The 19,616-nt window shown below is 41.5% G+C and overlaps 1 protein-coding gene across 1 annotated transcript; it reads left to right on the top strand.

The window, feature by feature from the left end:
• The first annotated feature begins 5,688 nt into the window (after positions 1-5,688).
• Positions 5,689-19,579, top strand: LOC138767655 (perlucin-like protein). Its single transcript, XM_069945308.1, has 7 exons — positions 5,689-5,775; positions 8,188-8,289; positions 10,717-10,827; positions 14,960-15,013; positions 15,504-15,655; positions 17,122-17,234; positions 18,560-19,579. The coding sequence occupies exons 1-7, from the start codon at positions 5,766-5,768 to the stop codon at positions 18,696-18,698; spliced, it is 681 nt and encodes a 226-aa protein (XP_069801409.1). The 5' UTR covers positions 5,689-5,765; the 3' UTR covers positions 18,699-19,579.
• The last annotated feature ends 37 nt before the right edge of the window (positions 19,580-19,616 follow it).

Raw genomic sequence — 19,616 nt, 5'->3', positions numbered from 1 at the left:
CCAATCTGTGCTGTTTGAATTCATCCAGCATATTGTCTGCACTGCTATTTACCATCTATTGTACACATTTATTGCCACATATACTGCTCTCTGATACAGACAGTGTAAGCCACAGAGAAGGCTTGCACGACTGGGTAGACATTGGGGTTGTTTATGAAACTTTTGTGGCTACAACTTGTTACTGCAGCCCAGAGCCTGTGCAGAACTATCCCCCATCCCCAGTGCTGTACGTCCTAACAGCACTGAGAGCTCGGACAAGACTGGATGAACACTGCTCTCATCTGTTGCTGTATTCTCATTTAGACCTCTACATGGTATTTTAACAAAGAGATCATAATTTGTATTTTAGCTACTGATAATTTAATTACCTTTTCCACAAGGGCCCTGTGGGTTTATTTTATTTTATTTTTTTATATATTAGTTTTTATCATGTGTTATTAAACTATAAAAGCCTGTTCATGGTGTCTTGAGGGCTTTTTCCCCCTTAATTGTTATATTCACCTGGTACTGACCAGACGTAGGCCTGCACATGTTTTTGCGACTTTTTAAAAGGTCGCAAATCATAAATTGGGCAGAAATCCCGGATTTTGGGAACTTTTGGGTGAATTTCCCCATGGTGGGACTATTAAAGGATTATCTTATCTTAATACTCAAAACAAGCAGATTTTTAAAAAAGTTGCATCTAAAAAATATTCACCTATTGCATACTGATTTATAAATAGAACTAAGACCAAAAATATGTGAAATATTCAAATATTAACTTAAAATAGGTGCAAAACCCTTAACAAATTTCCCCCAATATGCTTACCTGTGCCTGAGCTGCGCCGCATCACCAGGCCCCCATACCCCGCCGGGTGTCCTCTGCTCCCGGTTTACGGTTACATCACAACATGGGTTGGTTGAACGTCACAAGCTGGTGGGATTTAGCCTGCTTATCCAATCAGTGACTGCAGTGGTGTCCCACTCCAGTCACTGACTGGCTGAGCAGGGCATTGCTCAACCAGAGGGGAGCTAAGAAGACAGCCGGCTGTGCAGGCACCGGGAAAGGTGAACTTCTTTTTTATGTTCCCCCACCCCCAGCCTGGCATAATTTTTTCTCTTTTAAAACTTCTACATGCTATCCATACTATGAATATACAACACTCCAAGTACGCTTTTGGGGGTTTTACTATGTCTGTTCATGAAACATTTTTTGAAAAGTAAATTGGTTGTTTTATGGTTAAAAGAAGACGGCCCAAAATACTGTGTGGAAACATGGACTTTCGAACTTGGAAAATGTGATATTTCAATAATAATTTCTAAAATTTTTAGGCATCCGTGCCCTGGTTAAAAGAAGCACAGAAGCAAAATGAGTGTTGTCTAATCTAGTGATGATCGAACAGTAAAATGTTCCAGTTCGAGTCGAATCTCGAACAGTAGTGAAGTTTGGTTCGAAATTCGACTCGAACCCATTAAAGGGAGATGTTCGGGTTAATTTTGACACCTATATGTACTAGGAGAAACTTTATTTATCATCCAGAAGGGTAAACTAGAAACATGGAACAACATATAGCCTGAAATTTGGCTTTAAGAATGAAAAAGATGGGCGAATAGTGAAATATTCAATAATTCAAATCGAATAGCTCCCAAAATTCGTACGAATATCGAATTCCATTATAGTCTATGGGAGAAATATACTTGGGATCTGGAAATCAATATTCGACCACTAGGAGGTCACCAAGTGCCCAATGAAACCTCAGGAAATGATGCCAACAGCTCTGGAATGCATATGGGACACCAGGGGAAGCAAGCGGTACTTGCGTACGTATTAGTTGGTTCGGGGGTTATTTTTAGGGTATGGCCTGAGAAGGGGTAGAAATAGACGCTATCGGTCACTTACCTCCCTGGTTCCATTGCCGGGTCCCGGATCGCGCCGTCCTGTTCTCCCGTCTGGCCGCCACTTCCTGGTCTGAGCTGCGGCTTGAGACGTTTCAAGGTAGCTCAGCTATTCAGCGAACAAGGCGGGACTCCGCTCCTACCACTGAATGGCTGAGCTGCCTTGAGACGTCATGTCTCAAGCCGCAGCTCAGACTAGGAACCGGCGACTGGATGGGAGAATGGGGCAGCGCGATCCGGGACCCAGCGATGGAACCGGGGAGGTAAATGACCGGCAGCCTCTATTTCCACCCCTTTCCCGGCCATACCCTAAAAATAACCCCCGCCCAGAGTACCCCTTTAAGGCCCAGCAAGTACCGGCATGGGAATTCCAGTGGTTGACTTTTTTTCTTAACCCGTAGGAAGAGGGAGATTGTGATCCCGCTGTATAGAGCTCTAGTGAGACCACATCTGGAATACTGTGTCCAGTTCTTGAGAACTCACCTAAACAAGGATATTGATAAAATAGAACGGGTCCAAAGGCAAACAACAAAAATGGTGGAGGGTGTCAGGCCTACCAGGAAAGACTTAAGGATGTGAATCTACTGTATATAGTCTGAAGGAAAGAAGGGAAAGGGGGGGGACATGATATGAAATCTTTATATATGTTAAAGGAGTAAATGAGGTTCAAGAGAGAAGTGTTTTTTGGAAAAAAACTGAACTCAAGAACAAGAGGTTAGTGGGGTGAAAGATCCGAAGCAACGTGAGAAAATATTACTTTACGGAAAGAGAAACTTTCAGGAGATGTAGTTGGTAAATCTACAATCCTAAAGATAATAAAAGGGAAATACTAATAAGGCAGACTAGATGGACCCAGGGGTCTTTTTCTGCTGACAATCTTCTTTGTGTATATTTTTATATAAAGCCCACACGAAGAGCAAGTTAAATCACATCTGCGTGTTATTATCGGGTTAATCAAGGCAGTGAAAGAGTTGAAAAATTATAGTTTATCATACTAATTATATAACTTTTTGTACTTCAACAGAAATACCCACCCACTTTGAATTGGAGGTAGCATGCCGCCGCATGTCCATCCGCCTTTATGCAGCTAGTCAACTGCGGAGAGGCCTGCAACTTGAGCTTGCAGAAATGCAGGCAATGCTGGCAAGGTGACGTACAGTAAAAAGGGAGAGTTAATTTTTTTCCCCTTTTCTAAAAAAATTTTTTTTTTTATTGTAAATAAAAATTTTCTTTGTGTATGCAGTGTTTGTCTTTATTTTATGCATTGCTTTTTATCATCCACCTTGCTGCATGTAACGCCTGGAGTCGTGGATCCACAGGACCGTCACTAGCGATGGTACTAACCTCACCAGGGAGCGGAGTCTAAGGGGCCGCTGGTTTTCACCAGAGCCCGCAGCAAGGCGGGATGGACTTGCTGCGGCAGGCGACCCCCAGGTCGCTACCCCTGGCTTGGTTGCTAGTGATGGCATGCGAGGCGTGGCAGGAGCAGTAGGCAGGAGATAGTGCAGGCAGAGGTCTGTAGGCGTGATCGCAGGTGGCGGACAGGACTCAGGAACAATGGGAAGGCAGCGGGCAAGGACTAGGGACAAGGACTGCGGACAGGAACAAAGGACAAGGACTAAGGTCAGGAACAACAGGGAGCTGGGCCAAACGCTATGGGAAGCATGCAGAGGCTCCAACACCTGAGGTGGGGCAGGGCTGGAATTTATATGAGAGTGTGTTGGCTGTGACCAATTAGCGGCGGACTGCCCCTTTAACTTCGAGACAGCCGGCGCGTGCGCCCTAGGAGGCCGGGACGCTCGCGTGCCGGCCGGCACAGCGGGTGACAGGAGCGGGGCGAGGTAAGGCGCCCCCCGGGGCCGAACTAGTAGCAGCACCGGGTCCCTGCACATGGACCCCGCGGCTGCATGGAGAGGTCGCGGCGGAGGCCCGGAGCACGGGACGCCGCCATGGCCATGACACTGCATGTTTTTCTCACATGCCCCAAATCATCCAACCACATGTCAATAATTATTTAATCCTACAGTACCAGTTGGAGGGCTGTAGGTGTGGAGGAGTGCCGTCTAATAATGCACAGTTTACAGTTGAGCTTATAGGAATACAGCTGTAATCACAAAACAAATGCACGTAAATGAGATGTACGTTTAATTACTGTATAACAGATGTCTAGTATTTTGTATTTTTGCTGACGGACAGAGGACGTTTTTCAGTTTATAGGAATAGAGCTGTAATCACTAAACAAATGCACGTACACAAATGAGATGTACGTTTAATTACTGTATAACAGATGTCTAGTATTTCGTATTTTTGCTGACAGACAGAGGAAGTTTTTCAGCTTATAGGAACAGAGCTGTAATCACTAAAAAAAATGCATGTATACAAATGAGATGTACATTTAATTATTGTATAACAGATGTGAGCAGACCAAAATACACTTTTGGGCACTATGATTAATTGGCAAATTCAATATGCAGCCTGCAATACCACAGCTAAGTATTGCTGTGACTGCAATGTTGTCTATGGACAGGAAAATGCTTGTTGCATATATGCTAGCCTAAGGGCCCTATTCCACCGGACGATTATCGTTAGCATAATCGTTAACGATTAACGATCTCAAACGACCGCTATTGCGAAAGACCTAAAAACGTTCACTCATTTCCATGGAATGATAATCGTTACTTATGATCGTAATTGCGATCGTTTCTTCTTCCGTATTTCTTCGCTATTGCGTTCGTATCTATTGCGAACGACCGAACGATGTCTTATTCAATGCGAACGATTTGCGAACGTTTTGCGAACGAGCAACGATAAAAATAGGTCCAGGTCTTATAAAGCGATCAGCGATTTCTCGTTCGGTCGTTAATCGTTACTGCATTTCAACCGAACGATTATCGTTTAGATTCGAACGATTTAACGATAATCTGAACGATAATCGTCCGGTGGAATAGGGCCCTAACCTTGATAAACAACCCACTAATCTGTCTAATCTCAAGACCTATCTCGGTAATCTCACTAATCTTACTACCTATCTGTCTAATCGAAATGCCAGCATGCAGGGAGACAATGATACACTGAGATAGCAGTCTGTACAGCACAGTGAGTGAGAAAATGGCGTCCAGAAGGCAGCACAGGGATATATATATATATGAGATGGTCATGTGATTTTAGCAGCCAATGAGTCCCCTGCACCTTAGCAATGAGGTTTTTGACACTTCTATGTGCTCTGCACTGATTGGCTGGCAAAAAGGCGCACGATCACTAACTTGAATTCGAAAGCTAACTCGAACGAACAGTAAAAAGTTCAGTTCGAGTTCGAGAAAATCAAGATGTTCTGCTCAAACCTAACTTTTCTCAAACAGTTTGATCAACACTATTCAGGAACTGTGCAGAGCAGGAGAGGTTTTCTATTGGGATTTGCTCCTGCTGTGGACAATTCCTGACATGGACAGAGGGGGCAGCAGAGAGCATTATGTAAGAGTGGAAATACACCACTTCCTGCAGGACATACAGCAGCTGATAAGTACTGGAAGACTGGAGCTTTTTTTTAAATAGAAGAAAATTACAAATATAACTTTCTGGCAAAAGAAAATATATTTAAAAAACTAATTATTTTTTAATTTTAAAATCCTTTCAAAATGTTGTTGATAGATAATGATTTTAGAACGTTTCTACACTATTTCAAAGCAGTAGCTGACCTCTCCCTGGCCTTCATTTCCCTTTTCTTCGTGGTTTGTGCTGTGATGAAATCTATGTAAATATATATTTAGTAAGAATAGGCTCCTAGTGATACATATTGGTGACCAGGGTTTAAATCACATTACTAAAAGACACAGCACAGGACTACACATCGGATAACTCGGCAAAGGAAAATAAGAAAACAAGATTCTACAATGAGGAAAAGTAATGTATACCAAGCTAGTATTATGGCTCCACCGAATGGATCCGCTCCTCAGTATGACTGTTCCCTGCTTAATTTTTTTAAATAGTTTTATGTATGTATGTATGTATGTATGTATATATGACCTGCTTCTTCTAGAGTCTAGACAAGCTGACTTGAGGCAGACTCTTTATAGACAGTGTCTATAGGATTTTATTAACAAGAGCATGGTGTAGATAACCTGGTATAGGGTATTAAAGGGGTTATCCAGCGAAAATCTTTTTCTTTCAAATCAACTGGTTTCAGAAAGTTATATAGATTTGTAATTTACTTCTATTTAAAAATCTTGGGTCTTCCCATCCTTATCAGCTGCTGTATGTCCTGCAGGAAGTTGTGTATTCTTTTCAGTCTGACACCTCTGTCCATGTCATGGACTGTCCAGAGCAGGATAGGTTTTCTATGGGGATTTGCTACTGCTCTGGACAGTTCCTGACATGGACAGAGGTGGCAGCAGAGAGCACTGTGTCACACTGGAAAGAAAACACCATTTCCTGAAGGACATACAGCAGCTGATAAGTACTGGAAGACGAGATTTTTAAATAGAAGTAAATTACAAATCTATATAAGTTTCTGACACTAGTTGATTTGAAGATTTTCGCTGGATACCCCCTAACAGCCCATAAAGTAGGAAATTTGTTCACAGAGTTCCATACACAGAGTTTTCTTGCGTTAACGCAATGTTGGATGGCTGGATGGCAATTAAATTATTAAATACTGCAATAGAGTCATGCAGTACTGCAATTAAATAATAATGAATAAAAAATGGAACAAAAACACCACTTCCTTCAGGACATAAAGCAGCTGATAAGTATGGGAAGGCTTCAGTTTTTTTTTTTTAAATAGAAATCAATTACAAATCTATATAACTTTATGAAATCAGTTTATTTAAAAAAAATAAAAATAAAGGTAAGGCTATAAAATAAGTAATTCCCCTTTCTCCACTACATGTACCCCCTATGCTTTCTCTCCCCTTTCTCTCCCCTTGTATATAGTGTTGCCTTGGTTTACAAGCATAATTCCACTCTTAAACCAAAGCAAGTTTTCCCATAAAAAAATCATTGAAATTCAGACAACTGGTTTCACACCCCAAAATAATTATTTTTTTTATTCTGAATAACATGTAAAACAGATGAAACAAACAATGAGAAACAGCAGAATATGTGATATTATAAGTTACTGTACAGTATAGCAATTAGCATGTGGTGTATCATGTATAGTAAGTGCAAAAACCTGATGGAAACAGCAGCAGTTTGTATATGCAGGATGGAAGTGCAGATCCCCATAATGCAGTAGTGTAGTACAACAGGCTAGAATAGAGAAGCAGGGCTGCTGTCAGAGGTCTGTGTGGTCACATGACTGCAAAAAGAAGGAAGTGTGTTCAATATGGACCAATCATGAAGTGAGAATCACAGAGCTGTGCAGGAGGACAGAAACTTCTAAATACAGCACTGTATATGTAAGTGTGAGTGCAGGCACATTATAGCAGCAGTGTGTATAGCTGAGTGTAAGTGCAGGCACATTATAGCAGCAGTGTGTATAGCTGAGTGTAAGTGCAGGCACATTATAGCAGCAGTGTGTATAGCTGAGTGTAAGTGCAGGCACATTATAGCAGCAGTGTATATAGCTGAGTGTAAGTGCAGGCACATTATAGCAGCAGTGTGTATAGCTGAGTGTAAGTGCAGGCACATTATAGCAGCAGTGTGTATAGCTGAGTGTAAGTGCAGGCACATTATAGCAGTAAGGAAGAGGATGGGAAACACAAGGGCTGACAGAGACTGCAGGGAGCATGAAGGAATGTGCAGGGCAGATGTGGACACATAAATGCAGCACTCTCTGTCTGAGCAGAAAGGGGTTACAGCTATGAAGAAATTACCTTCACAGCCCTGTCCCCTGATGTAAGCCCCAGCCTGAAGTGGATCTGCCATGATTTGGAAGGTGACGAAGACTTCCTGAGTCCAGGGCTGTAGACCCCACTATGCAGACCATGCCCCTCCTCCACTCCCCCTCCCACCCAGCACAGGGAGCTCTTAATCCAAAGCAATGCTCTTAAACCAAGTCACAATTTTGAGAAACTGTGAGCTCTTCTTGCAAAATGCTCTTAATCCAAGTTACTCTTAAACCAAGGTATCACTGTATGTATATATATATATATATATATATATATATATATATCAGATCTTTTACACGAAGAAGAACCTTCATAATAGAGATAACAAAAAGTCACCCCACAGAGTTATTCTTGTTATGAACTTTATGGAAAACCCCTTTAAGTATTTTTATCTTTGCGGTCTAAGAAGAAATGTATTGTGTATAATATGTTATATTGGATGAAATATGATATTTTACTTAAAAAAAAAATGCTTAATAATTTTCAGATACCCTTACTGAGGAAGATGTCTATGTGAATGTCAAGGACCTAAATAAAGAAAGAAAATTTGTCAAATCCGCGGGAAAAGAAAAGACAGGAAAAAACAAGGGTAAATTTTATAACATGTTTTGTGACCTGGCCGGGTCACAGAACGGCCGGTGTCAGAGAAGATCATCTCGGACGGTACTACAGTGATCTAGATTTCTGATTAATTGGAATGTGGGCGCATTAGTGTCCTCCCACATCCCAATTCACGCTCCATTGTGTGAACTGACATGTCTTGTGCGGCCACTATTCACTTAATAGCGGCCGCACAAAACTGACATGTCAGTTTTCCAAGTGGTCGGTTAGAATCTCGGCCGGAGCGCATAGTATGTGTATACACTCCGGCCAGGATTCCATTCATTATAATACAACATATGTTTTGTATAAACCACGGCTGTTGTTGCAAATTGCAACAATGGCTGTGATTCGTACAAAACATACGTTGTGTGAACATAGCCTAATGTTGTAGCTTGTCTGTGTTGTAGCATCTGTGAAACAAAGAAATTATAAAACCCCATTGAAACAAACTTTTAAGCTCAGGTCTCTGGCATTTCAGGGTTATCATAAGGACATGATAGCTGCTCCTCAGATCTCTCATTACAACTTATCGAGACCTAGTGGGAGATTTATCAAACATGGTGTAAAGTGAAACTGGCTCAGTTGCCCCTAGCAACCAATCAGATTCCACTTTTCATTCCTCACAGACTCTTTGGAAAATGAAAGGTGGAATCTGATTGGTTGCTAGGGGCAACTGAGCCAGTTTCACTTTACACCATGTTTGATAAATCTCCCCCCTACTGTTAGCTCCTGGACCTGCTCCTGTTGCCAAGATATCACCGTCGGAAGCCCGGCAAATGCTTCCAGAGATGAGTCCGACGCTCATAGAGAATGAATGGAGCCGTCATTCTCTATGAGCGTCGGACTCATCTCTGGAAGCGCACGCTGGGCTTCCAACCGTGATATCTTGGAGCAGGTCCAGGAGCGGGACTTCGTGCACGGGGTAATTATAAGGGTCATAGCCATAGTATATGGTCAGATGGGTATGAGGTCTCTGCAGGGTGATACCACATGGAACAGTTTCTGTGGGGATGACACATCCCATAAACAAGGAAAAAACAAGGATGAGCAGGGACTAAAGCTATGGCTATGGTGGCTATTACTACTACTTTGCTCTAGAAGGTGTCACTATTTAGCTTCCAGCAGTTCCTATGCATAGCTGTGAAGAACCACAATAACCTGACGTAAAGCAGGTTATAAATGCAGATGGTGGCCTGGCAGCCATATGGGATGTAGGCCCAGCCTGAAGCCTAGTAGGGTCCTGGTGTAGCATTTGTTGCCTGTAGACCTTCTCCCCAATTTTCTTTCCATTCCCTTATGATAAATGAGTATTTTTTTTACTGGGAAATTAAGTTTACTCAAAGGACTGTGAGTTCCAAATGTCCCTGGCTGGCGAAGTTTGTGACCCTGGTCCTGTCCACAACTTACCTGCCCAGTTCGGTTTTTGCTGATCATAGCTTACAACTCCATCCCTAGGTTTTCAGCTGTAGTCTCTGCAACCCAGGAATACAAGTCAAAATGCTGTATACAGTTTAGCAGGCAGCTATAAGGCAGCTATAATTCTTCACGAAACACTAACACTAACAGGAATGCCGGTAACGGACTCTCCCCCGCCAGGGCAGCATCTGTGATAAGATACTGGGAGCGGGGGAACTGTACAGATATGGGCTGCGCTGTAATGACAGAGCCGTGCTGCTGATTCATTACAGTGCAGCGCATTTCTGTACAGTTCCCCCGCTCCCAGTATCTTATCACAGATGCTGCCCTGGCGGGGGAGAGTCCGTAACAGGCATTCCACGTCCGTGTTCCGGGCAGAACATGGAATGTGTGAATGCAGCCTAAGGCCTCCTGCTTTCAATTCCGGTGACCTGCTGACTCGAGAGTGTTAAGAGGTTGTATTCCCCTGAACTATGGTATCTTATGTTACAGTATAAATCAATGAAGAAAGATTTAGTAATGTTAAAATGGTCCCCAAGGTCTTTAATGACACAATAGTGGTACAATATGCTATACATGAAACAAAAACATTAACAAATAAATAAAAAAATAAAAAACACCAACACATTAACCTAAAAATAGATCTCTGCAAAAAAAAACAAAAAAAAAACAGAAATTAGAAGAAACTAATAGCTTTTAAGTCTGCATGTATTAACAAAACTGAAAATGTGTCAGGTCATGAAAAGGGCAAAGTGACCGGCTCTAGAAGCGGATGACACACCCAGTAGTTTTATCGTACTTTACTTATTACCCCTTACAACACCCTAACGGCCTGTATACAACAGAGAACGTGTTTTTCTCATGATCGGTAAACAACATAAGTATAAACCAATCATAAGAGTTACTTTTTTACATAATGACTGTATAATTTTGAGTAATTTTGTATTATTTTAGTTCACTGCTTCTGTTGTGCTGGCGTTCTTCTTGTTTATTTTAGATTTTTCAACCGGCAACATCAAAAAAGTTCGGATGATTTTAGCAGCTTTGATCCTTCTTATTATCTTGTTCCTCATTTCCATTGCCATCACAAGCCTCCTGTTACAATACTGTGAGTGTTGGTTTCACACACTAATTTTTTTTTTTTTTTTTTTTTTTTAACCAGTTTTGTGTGGGGTAAATATAAAGTTTGCCTCCAGTAATCCACCTAATAAACATCTAAGTTTTTAAATTTAAAGTGTTCCTGTCATTTAGAGATAAGCCACAAGTTTTGATTGGTACAACGGCCGTGCTTAAAGGAGAAGTCTGTTGAAAATTTTTATTATAGTATTGTATTGCCCCTCAAAAGTTATACAAATCACCAATATACACTTTTTAGGGAAATGCTTATAAAGTGCATTTTCCCTGCACTTACTACTGCACCAAGGCTTCACTTCCTGGATAACATGGTGATGTCACTTCCTGGATAACAGGGTGATGTCACTTCCTGGATAAAATAATGATGTCACGTCCCGACTCCCAGACCATTTTATGAAGGAAGTGACATCACCTTCAGTATTGTATTACAAAGTTTGTGAAAGAGGAACTAACTAGATAATAAAGTTCTGTGGACATAGTGGCATCTATATTATCGGCATTGATAATAAGGATATTGAATGCTAACTATTTTACTGATATTGTCTTCTCCCTAATTGGTTATTTTCTCTATAGATTTGGCAATGAATGAAGAGATGTCACATATGAAAAATCACAGTAAGTGTCCTCCATATCACTGAGTGTGTTTCTCAATCATTTCTACATTACATGTTTTGGATACAATTTTTAAATCTATTGTAGGGAAATCTATAGTAGGTTTTATAAATTAAAGGAATATTCTGCTCAAACATAACGTTTGATACGTTGCTTCCCATGGTGAGACTAACAATTCATTCCTTACTTGTTATTATCTATTCAGTCTCCATCCCCCAGTTCTCAGCTGCTGCTTTCTGCTGAAGACACAAAAATCTGTTTGTGAGCTTTTCTCTCTGTCTTCCCCTCCTCCCCCTCCCTTCTGAGATGGCTGATGTAAAGTCCCTGACTGGCTTTATCTGTAACATTGTAGCTTCTAACATCGGGAGGTATAATGACAATGAGTTCATCAGCAACTTGACCTCAGATTAACCCTCCTGCCATTACAAAGAAGCTACAATGTTGCAGATAAAGCCAGTCAGGGACTTGTTTACATCATCTGTCTCAGAAGGGTGGGGGGGAGGAGATTGAGACAGAGAAAAAAGCTCACTCACAGATTTTTGTGTCTTCAGCAGAAAGCAGCAGTTCAAAACTGGGGGAAGGAGACTTAACAGATAATAACAAGTATGGAAGGAATTATTACTCTCACCATTGGCAGCAACATATCAAAAGTTATGTTTGAGTGAAATACCCCTTTAACCCCTTAACCTACACAATGGCATTATGGAGGTATGGAGAGGGTGTTGTCCATATGCAGCAGCTGACAGTCACGGGCAGAGAGCATCATCAGAGCCAAGTCTCATGGCTTGTATTTACACTACATCTAGATGCCGCTGTATATGCTGACTAATGTATCTAGACTGCCGCTGTGCGCTGGTTAATTCCTGGGACTGATCAGCACCATGTAAATGCAGGGTGCCGATTAGTTGCCATTGTGGTCAAAAGCCTTCTGAAAACCCCAGGCCTAATGCACAAGTTCAGTGTTTTTTTCTGGCCTGTATATTCTTTCCGCTATCAACGTTCCCAATCCACCTAAAAAAAGTATTGTGCATCCGTATTTTTTATTTTTTTTTGCATTGTTAAATCTGTGCTGTACTAGTTTAATAGTTAATCAGGTCAAAAAAAGATGTAACCAATTTGCCCACTGCAGATGCGCATCTTTTTGTGAACGATACAGGTGCTAAAAGGTTACAATCCATAAAAAATAGAGAATCCCATTGACTTCTATGGGAGAATCCGTAAAGAAAAAAAAACGGTCCTTACTAAGACATGTCTTTTTCTTTTTGTGGGTCAGATTGCGTACTCGTAATCTACTGATCATGTGAATAGCCTAAAAGAAATCATTCGGCACTTTCTCAGGTACGCAATTGCAAATCCACAATGTGGATGTGTACATAATGCCTTAGTGGCTGCCAGGGTAGATTTGCTATGGCAGCGCAGGCAGTGCAGGTTTTTTGTCACAGCCCAAGGACAAAACAGATGAGAACAACATTCTGATGTTCTTCTATCTTGTAGGCAATGCAGAAAAAAGCACAAGCTACTGTACATACAAGTACAGTGTCCGAGGACCAATGTCCCACTACTGTGCTGTAGCTTCTTTCAGTCAGCACTGAGGTATTTTCTAGAAGGTTCCTATCATCCCCTGTATTGTATTGCTCAGACCTGTAGTATTCCCTTTTGGACACAAGATGCCAATGGGAGTGCGTTGAGACAGCCATATACTTAACTTGTTTACTCCTCAATGAAGTAATGTAGTTGTATTAAAGTAACAAAAAATGAAGAAGGTAGGAGAAGGCACTCACCATTAGTTGTGATCTTCTCTATTTCAGTGCTTATGTCAGGATTGTGCTGTAACCTGGTGTGAACTGAACCTGTTTTTGCTTCTGTGTGCCACACCCACTTGCTTCTCAGCTATCTGGCAATGCGGGAGTTAATCTGATTTTCTAGGAGACTTGATCTTTCCAGCTGAGTAGGTCTTTAGACTGACAGGAATCTCTGCCTATCTGGAACCTGGATATCTGAGCGCCGGTCCAATGGGGATTTGGACTGGGCTCTGGTTCAGTATAAAAAGGAAGCTAAGACAGAGTTCCAGTGCTGGTTATTAGCTTAATAACCTGATCCCAGCTTCCCTTGTCTACTCCTGCGATCCCCACTCCTAATCCCTCTGTTTTGCTCGACTTGATACCTGACCTCCTGCCTGACTTTTTGACTACCCGTTTGCTTGCTGATTTTGTACTGCGCTGCCTGTTTGGATTTTTTGACCCGGCTCGTTTGACTATTCTTTTGTGTTGTTTGTCCGTCTTGTTCCGTGTGCACGTATTTAGCACAGGGAACGTCAATGTGGTTGTCCACGGCCGCCTAGGGCCGACTGAGGCAAGCAGGTAGGGACAGTGGGTGGGTTCAGACCTAGGGCCCACTGTCTTGTCGTGTCTGTACCTCCCTGTCCTGACTGCTTACTTAAAAAACACACACAGGACATTCAGGGGCTGATACGCAGAGCGCCAGCACTTAGATGAACTGAGGTAACAAATGGTTCACGCGCATGCACGCTTCTTCAGGTCCGAAGAAGAGCGCATGCACACGAACCAGCTGTTACCTCACTTCATTTAAGTGCTGGCGTCCTGCGTATCAGCCACTGAATGTACTGTGTTTTTTTTAAGTAAGCACTGAAATAAAGAAGATCACAACTAATGGTGAGTGCCTTCTCCTACCTTCTTCATTTTTTGTTACTCTGGATATACGTATGACTCTATATACCATGCATTTAAAACTCGCCGTCCATACATAACCCTGCGCTGCCTATATATTTTCAAGGTAGTGCCGGTGTCTGTTGCTTTATGTGGATTGTAGTTGTATTAAAGGATATCTGAATTTATCTCCAGCAGGTGACCAGTTGCGGATGACCCTTGAAGATATGCAAACAAATTTAGGTGGGTCCTTCGGAAGGGTCTCAGCAAATTTACATATAATTTACTTTATCAAATCTTTGAAATCCTTCCTGAACCTTAGTCACATACTTCCTTGAATTACTCCTTTTTTTTAAGTGGTCCCCTTCCTTAGAGAGTCCCTAGTGTTTATCAAGTGTTGAGTTGCCCTTTATCACTACCGCAGGGGAAATTGCACAGCAGCTGTTCTAAATTCTGACCAACAGATCCTGAACAGAGGACCCCCCCCCCCCCCTTACTTAGATGGTTTGCAGAAAAATGTGCACCTTTTACACCCTATTCACCTAATGGTGGGCATGGGGGTGCAGGAAGGTGTGGATTCCATGCTGCCTTTTCCTGATTTACCAGCAAGGCAGACTCAGATAGGCCAGATTTATTGAAAGTTGTGCAACTCTCAATAAATCTGTGGTAGGATATGGGGGTGGGTATTTGGGTAAGGTTGACGTTCAGGTACGCCAGTATTGACAAATCTCCCCCTTCAGCATGTACATTATACAACCCAACCCACTCAAATTATAAATTCATGAAATTTATCCGATAACTAAACATAATTTTATAACTTTATTACAGACAATGTAAAGCAACGTTTCCTCCAGGACGTCAAATCTATTAACAAGACCTTGGGTAAGAGACAATAATAAGGGTTAGGCTCCTGGGTTGGGTATCTTCAGTTCAGACTAGCACATGCCTCCTATCCCTGTGATCTAATCTCCGGTAGTTCCTATCGGTGCAGGGTCCTAGCTGACTCCTCCCTACTCTGGAACTTTCCCTATTAGAAATCTATAGATAATGTAATGTACAGTATGTGGCTCATAGTCTAAAAACTAGATGGTGGCATAACACAACAGATTACCAGGCTGAACAAATGGATAGCCTGGGTGTTTGAGTCAAAAATACTTACAAAAGCATCAACAGAAATAAACAGCATTTGAATAAAGCACAATAATACAGAAATTAGTTGATTTAGATTTATCACACCCAACCCTACACGTTGCTGTGGGACACTGCAGAGGGATTGATGATCATTCAGACCTGAATCTTTATATTAAACTGGAGGAGTTATAGAAACAATATACCACAATATTTCTAACTGCTGTTAATTCTATTTTCATAGAGAGTATCTGCCCTGTATGGCTTGGTGGCTGGAGTAGGATTGGCTCCTCTTGTTATTATGTGTCTGAGGAAACAACAACCTGGGATGAGGCCCGAGATAAATGCTATCAAATGAACTCTATTCTCGTAATGGTAAAGGACAAGGCTGAATCGGTAAGAGATATATACAGGAGACAACAAAGTAACATCAATGTCTACTCATATTCTCCAGCATATGGAAAATAAACTTAGTTACGACCCATGACTAACCACTACGGCATGGGCACCAGTTCCCAAGTAACTGGTACGCTATCGAGTCCGGGGGGCGCTATAAAGCAAGCTCAGGAGCTTAGCTCACTTTAAAGAGGGTGAAGATCAGCTGCTATTAGCAGCCGGGTACTCACAGTCAATGACGGACAGCAGTGATCACTCTGCTGCCCATCCTTAACCCTTTAAACAATGGGATTGCGTCACTATTGTATTGTTTAAGTGTAAGTGACAGAATCTGCACCTGAAACTATCCGATCAGGAATTCCACAGTGTGACTGCGGGGGTCCCGATCGATTTCCCTGACTGCCAGGGGTATACTCCTTACCTCCATGCATTCTAATCCCAGATCTTCTCATAGAGCCTGACTCTGTCAGACTCTATGAGAAGATCACAGATAACAGGGATCAATGCTATGCAATGGCATAGCATTGACCAGTGTAAGCAGTCTAATGAATACATATACAACTTAAATTAAAAGGTGTTTTTAAAAATTTGGCATACCCCGTCCCCAACAAAAGTTTAAATCACCCCCTTTCCCATTATACAAATAAAACATATTAAAGCAACTCTGCACCCACAATCTGTCCCCCCCCCAAACCACTTGTACCTTCGGATAGCTGCTTTTAATCCAAGACCTGTCCTGGGGTCCATTCGGCAGGTGATGCAGTTATTGTCCTAAAAAACAACTTTTAAACTCGAAGCCCCGGCCGTTGGGCACAGGGCTGCCAGTTTAAAATAGTTTTTTAGGACAATAACTGCATCACCTGCCGAACAGACCCCAGGATTGGGGGGATCAGATTGTGGGTAAAGAGTCGCTTTAAATAAATAAACATATGTTGTATCGTGGCCTGTGGATTGTCCAATCTATTAAAATATAACAATAAAGTTCTGATATGCTGAACGGTGTAAATGCAAAAGGGGGGGGGGATGCCAGGATTGTTGATTTTTTGTTATATTATATATAAAAAGATTAATAAAAAGTGATAAAAACGTCTAATCTACTCAAATTTGACACCAATAAAAAAACTCCACCGTAGGTGAAAAAATAAAACTGTTATAAGAGTCACAATCAGGCCATTTTTTTTTATACGTATTTTCAAAAAGAAGTTTCACTGTAAAAATAAACAGTAAAACAGGAAAGCCATGAAAGGATGCATATTAACATATAGAATAAAGATAACATGTCAGTTTCACAGTACATTTTATGGTAGATTAAAAGAAGGCATTATAAAGTACACTTTTCCTGAAACAACAAGCCCTTACATGGCCCTGTAGATGAAGAAATAACAGCGCTATAGCTCTTAGAAAGCGAGGAGGAAAAATGAAAATGGAAAAATTGGCCTGGTCATCTTTGTTACTAATTTTCCTAGGAAACCTTAAAGAAATTATATAAGAGTCAAGGTAGATACTGGCTTGGACTGAAACGAGACCCAGAAAACATTCAAACCTGGAAGTGGCTGGATGGGACAAAAGTCACCTATAGGTAAGTTTGGAGCAGGTGACAATTTAGGAGAAAAACCTACATAGTAACTACATAATGTTAAAGGAGAACTTAGGTGAAAAGTAAAACTCTAGAATGGTCAAGGGGTGGTGGGAATATAATAAAGAAGTCATACTGTGATAAAGCACAATACGGGTGAAACAGCTGTTTCCTGTTTATCTTGTCTGCACCATGTAACCTGTTGGAATATTGATATTTGTTTTGCTAACAATTGGTGAGTGCCATGACTATTCTTACCTGATACGTTGAGCACCACCTGGTTAGCACTGGTTCGCTGTGACTGTGTCTGTCACCAGTACGTACATTGATTAGCCGGCAGGTCGGAAGTGCCAAGGAACCACTTCATGCATTGAGATAGAAATATTTGTATGACAGATACATTTTACAAAAAGTATATATATATTTGTGGAATATTATAGTTTAAAGTTGAAAAAAAAATGTTTTAATTTTTTCACTTTTTTTAATCTATATAAGAAAATTATATCAAACTTTTTTTTTCTACTGGAATAATGTACAAGATGTGACAAAAAAAATAATCTTAAAATCGCTTGGATGTATGAAACCGTTATAGAGCTATAAGCAGATAAAGTGAACCATACCAGATTTCCAAAATTTGGTCCGGTCATTAAGGCCCAAATAGGCTTGGTCACTAAGGGGTTAAGGAATCACTAAGTGGTCTCCTACCAGTTCAAGGTGTTTAAAGGGGAACTCCAGGTAGAGGTTAAAAAAAATGAGACTTCTGCAGAAGCATAACGCATTACTTACCTGTCTATCGCAGTTTTGAAACTACCAAAAATCCATTTGTTTGGGGGGGGGGGGGGGGGTTTGCTCTGTTTTGTGTTTCTGTTCTTCCTGGTTTGGCATTTCCCAGAATGCAATGCTTTCCCTCATGTGATCATCACAGCCCCCACCCATTACAATCAGTAAAATTAGAGCAGCAGCTGCTTCTGACCGGACAGAGATGGTGAATCAGTCAGGGGATTGGGTTATCCAGCCAAGCCTCCTGTGACATCACCCTGTCTGCATCATCAGCAAACACACACAATGTTTGACAGAGGCATGGAAGATTTAGCAGCAGGAGCAGGAGACAATGTGAATTGGCACAGGGGCCATTTTTTTTTTCACTTCCTGGATTTCTATCAGTGTGGCAGAACTGTACAGATACAGTAATACATTGTTGAAACACATCTATATAAATTTTAATGTACTTTTAATAGAAAACAAGTTTTTCTTATCCGGAGTTCCCCTTTAATGCTAATAACTGTTAATGATTTGTGTAACAATGGCTTACCTGTCTTTTCTTACAGTGCTTGGGATAAAGGAGAACCCAATAACGACCATAATAATGAACACTGTGCAGAAGTTATAGGAGAAGTTAATCTATGGAATGACTACCCATGTTCTCTCAATCGACAGTACATATGTGAGAGTCAGGGGCGTAGCTAAAGGCTGATGGCCCCTGGTGCAAAATTTTAGCTTGAGCCCCCCATCCCACCCGATCAGGCGCAGTCAGAAGCAAAAAAAAATGTGCCACCATGTCCTAACAAACTGTCACTGTCCCCATCCTGTACTGTACCACTGCCTCCCCCTCATGTATTGAACCACTGTCCCCCATATTTAAGTGACTGTACTGTGTCTTTCTCTAATAATTGTTTCACAATCTTTGAGTCTCCAGCTAAAAAAGTAGAACTTCCATGATAATAAATGGATAATTAAGTGCCAGCAAGGTACGATGGGGAATGTAGTTCTGCAACATGGAAGAAACAGAGACTGAAAAACTACAACTTCCATCATGAGCGGTCAGCAGAACATGATGGAAGTTGTAGTGCTGCAAACTGGAGAGAATGCAGAATGAAAAACTACAACTCCCATCATGAAATGTCGGCAGGGCATGATGTGGGATGTAGTTCAGCAACCTGGAGAGGCACATGCTGCAAGCCTACAACTCCTAATAACTGTTAGGAGGGCATAATGGGGTTTGTAGTTCTAGGTATAATCTCCCCTGTCAGGGTTGCTGCTCTTCTCTGGTCAGGCCTGGTTGCTGTGTATCCGGGCAAAGCTAATCACGCTGCTCCTCATTACACAGAGCAGAAGTGCTGGAGGCAGAAGAAGGAGCAGAAGGCTCGGGCCAGCAGTATATTCAGTAATCGGGGCCATTTCTAGGTTACTTTGGCAATAGGGCGAGTATTGATAAAAGCAAAGCCCCCACCTTGTGTGGGTCTGGTGCTATCGATCACTGCCATATATAGTACTGCTGTACTGTATATAACTGATCAATATGTAACTTACTATACCTTATAACTCCTTGTTGATAACATAATATACAGTATACAGTATACACCAGGGATGGCAGGACCCCAGTGG

The sequence above is a fragment of the Dendropsophus ebraccatus genome, chromosome 1, assembly GCF_027789765.1.
Source record: "Dendropsophus ebraccatus isolate aDenEbr1 chromosome 1, aDenEbr1.pat, whole genome shotgun sequence".
Classification (NCBI taxonomy): Eukaryota; Metazoa; Chordata; class Amphibia; order Anura; family Hylidae; genus Dendropsophus; species Dendropsophus ebraccatus.
This window is presented reverse-complemented; position numbering and strand designations above follow the sequence as displayed.

Excerpts from the sequence above, each read along its gene's own strand:
- LOC138767655 (XM_069945308.1), top strand. Across the intron at positions 15,014-15,503 it reads ATCTATTAACAAGACCTTGG|AGAGTATCTGCCCTGTATGG; the intron begins GTAAGAGACAAT and ends CTATTTTCATAG. Across the intron at positions 17,235-18,559 it reads GGGACAAAAGTCACCTATAG|TGCTTGGGATAAAGGAGAAC; the intron begins GTAAGTTTGGAG and ends CTTTTCTTACAG.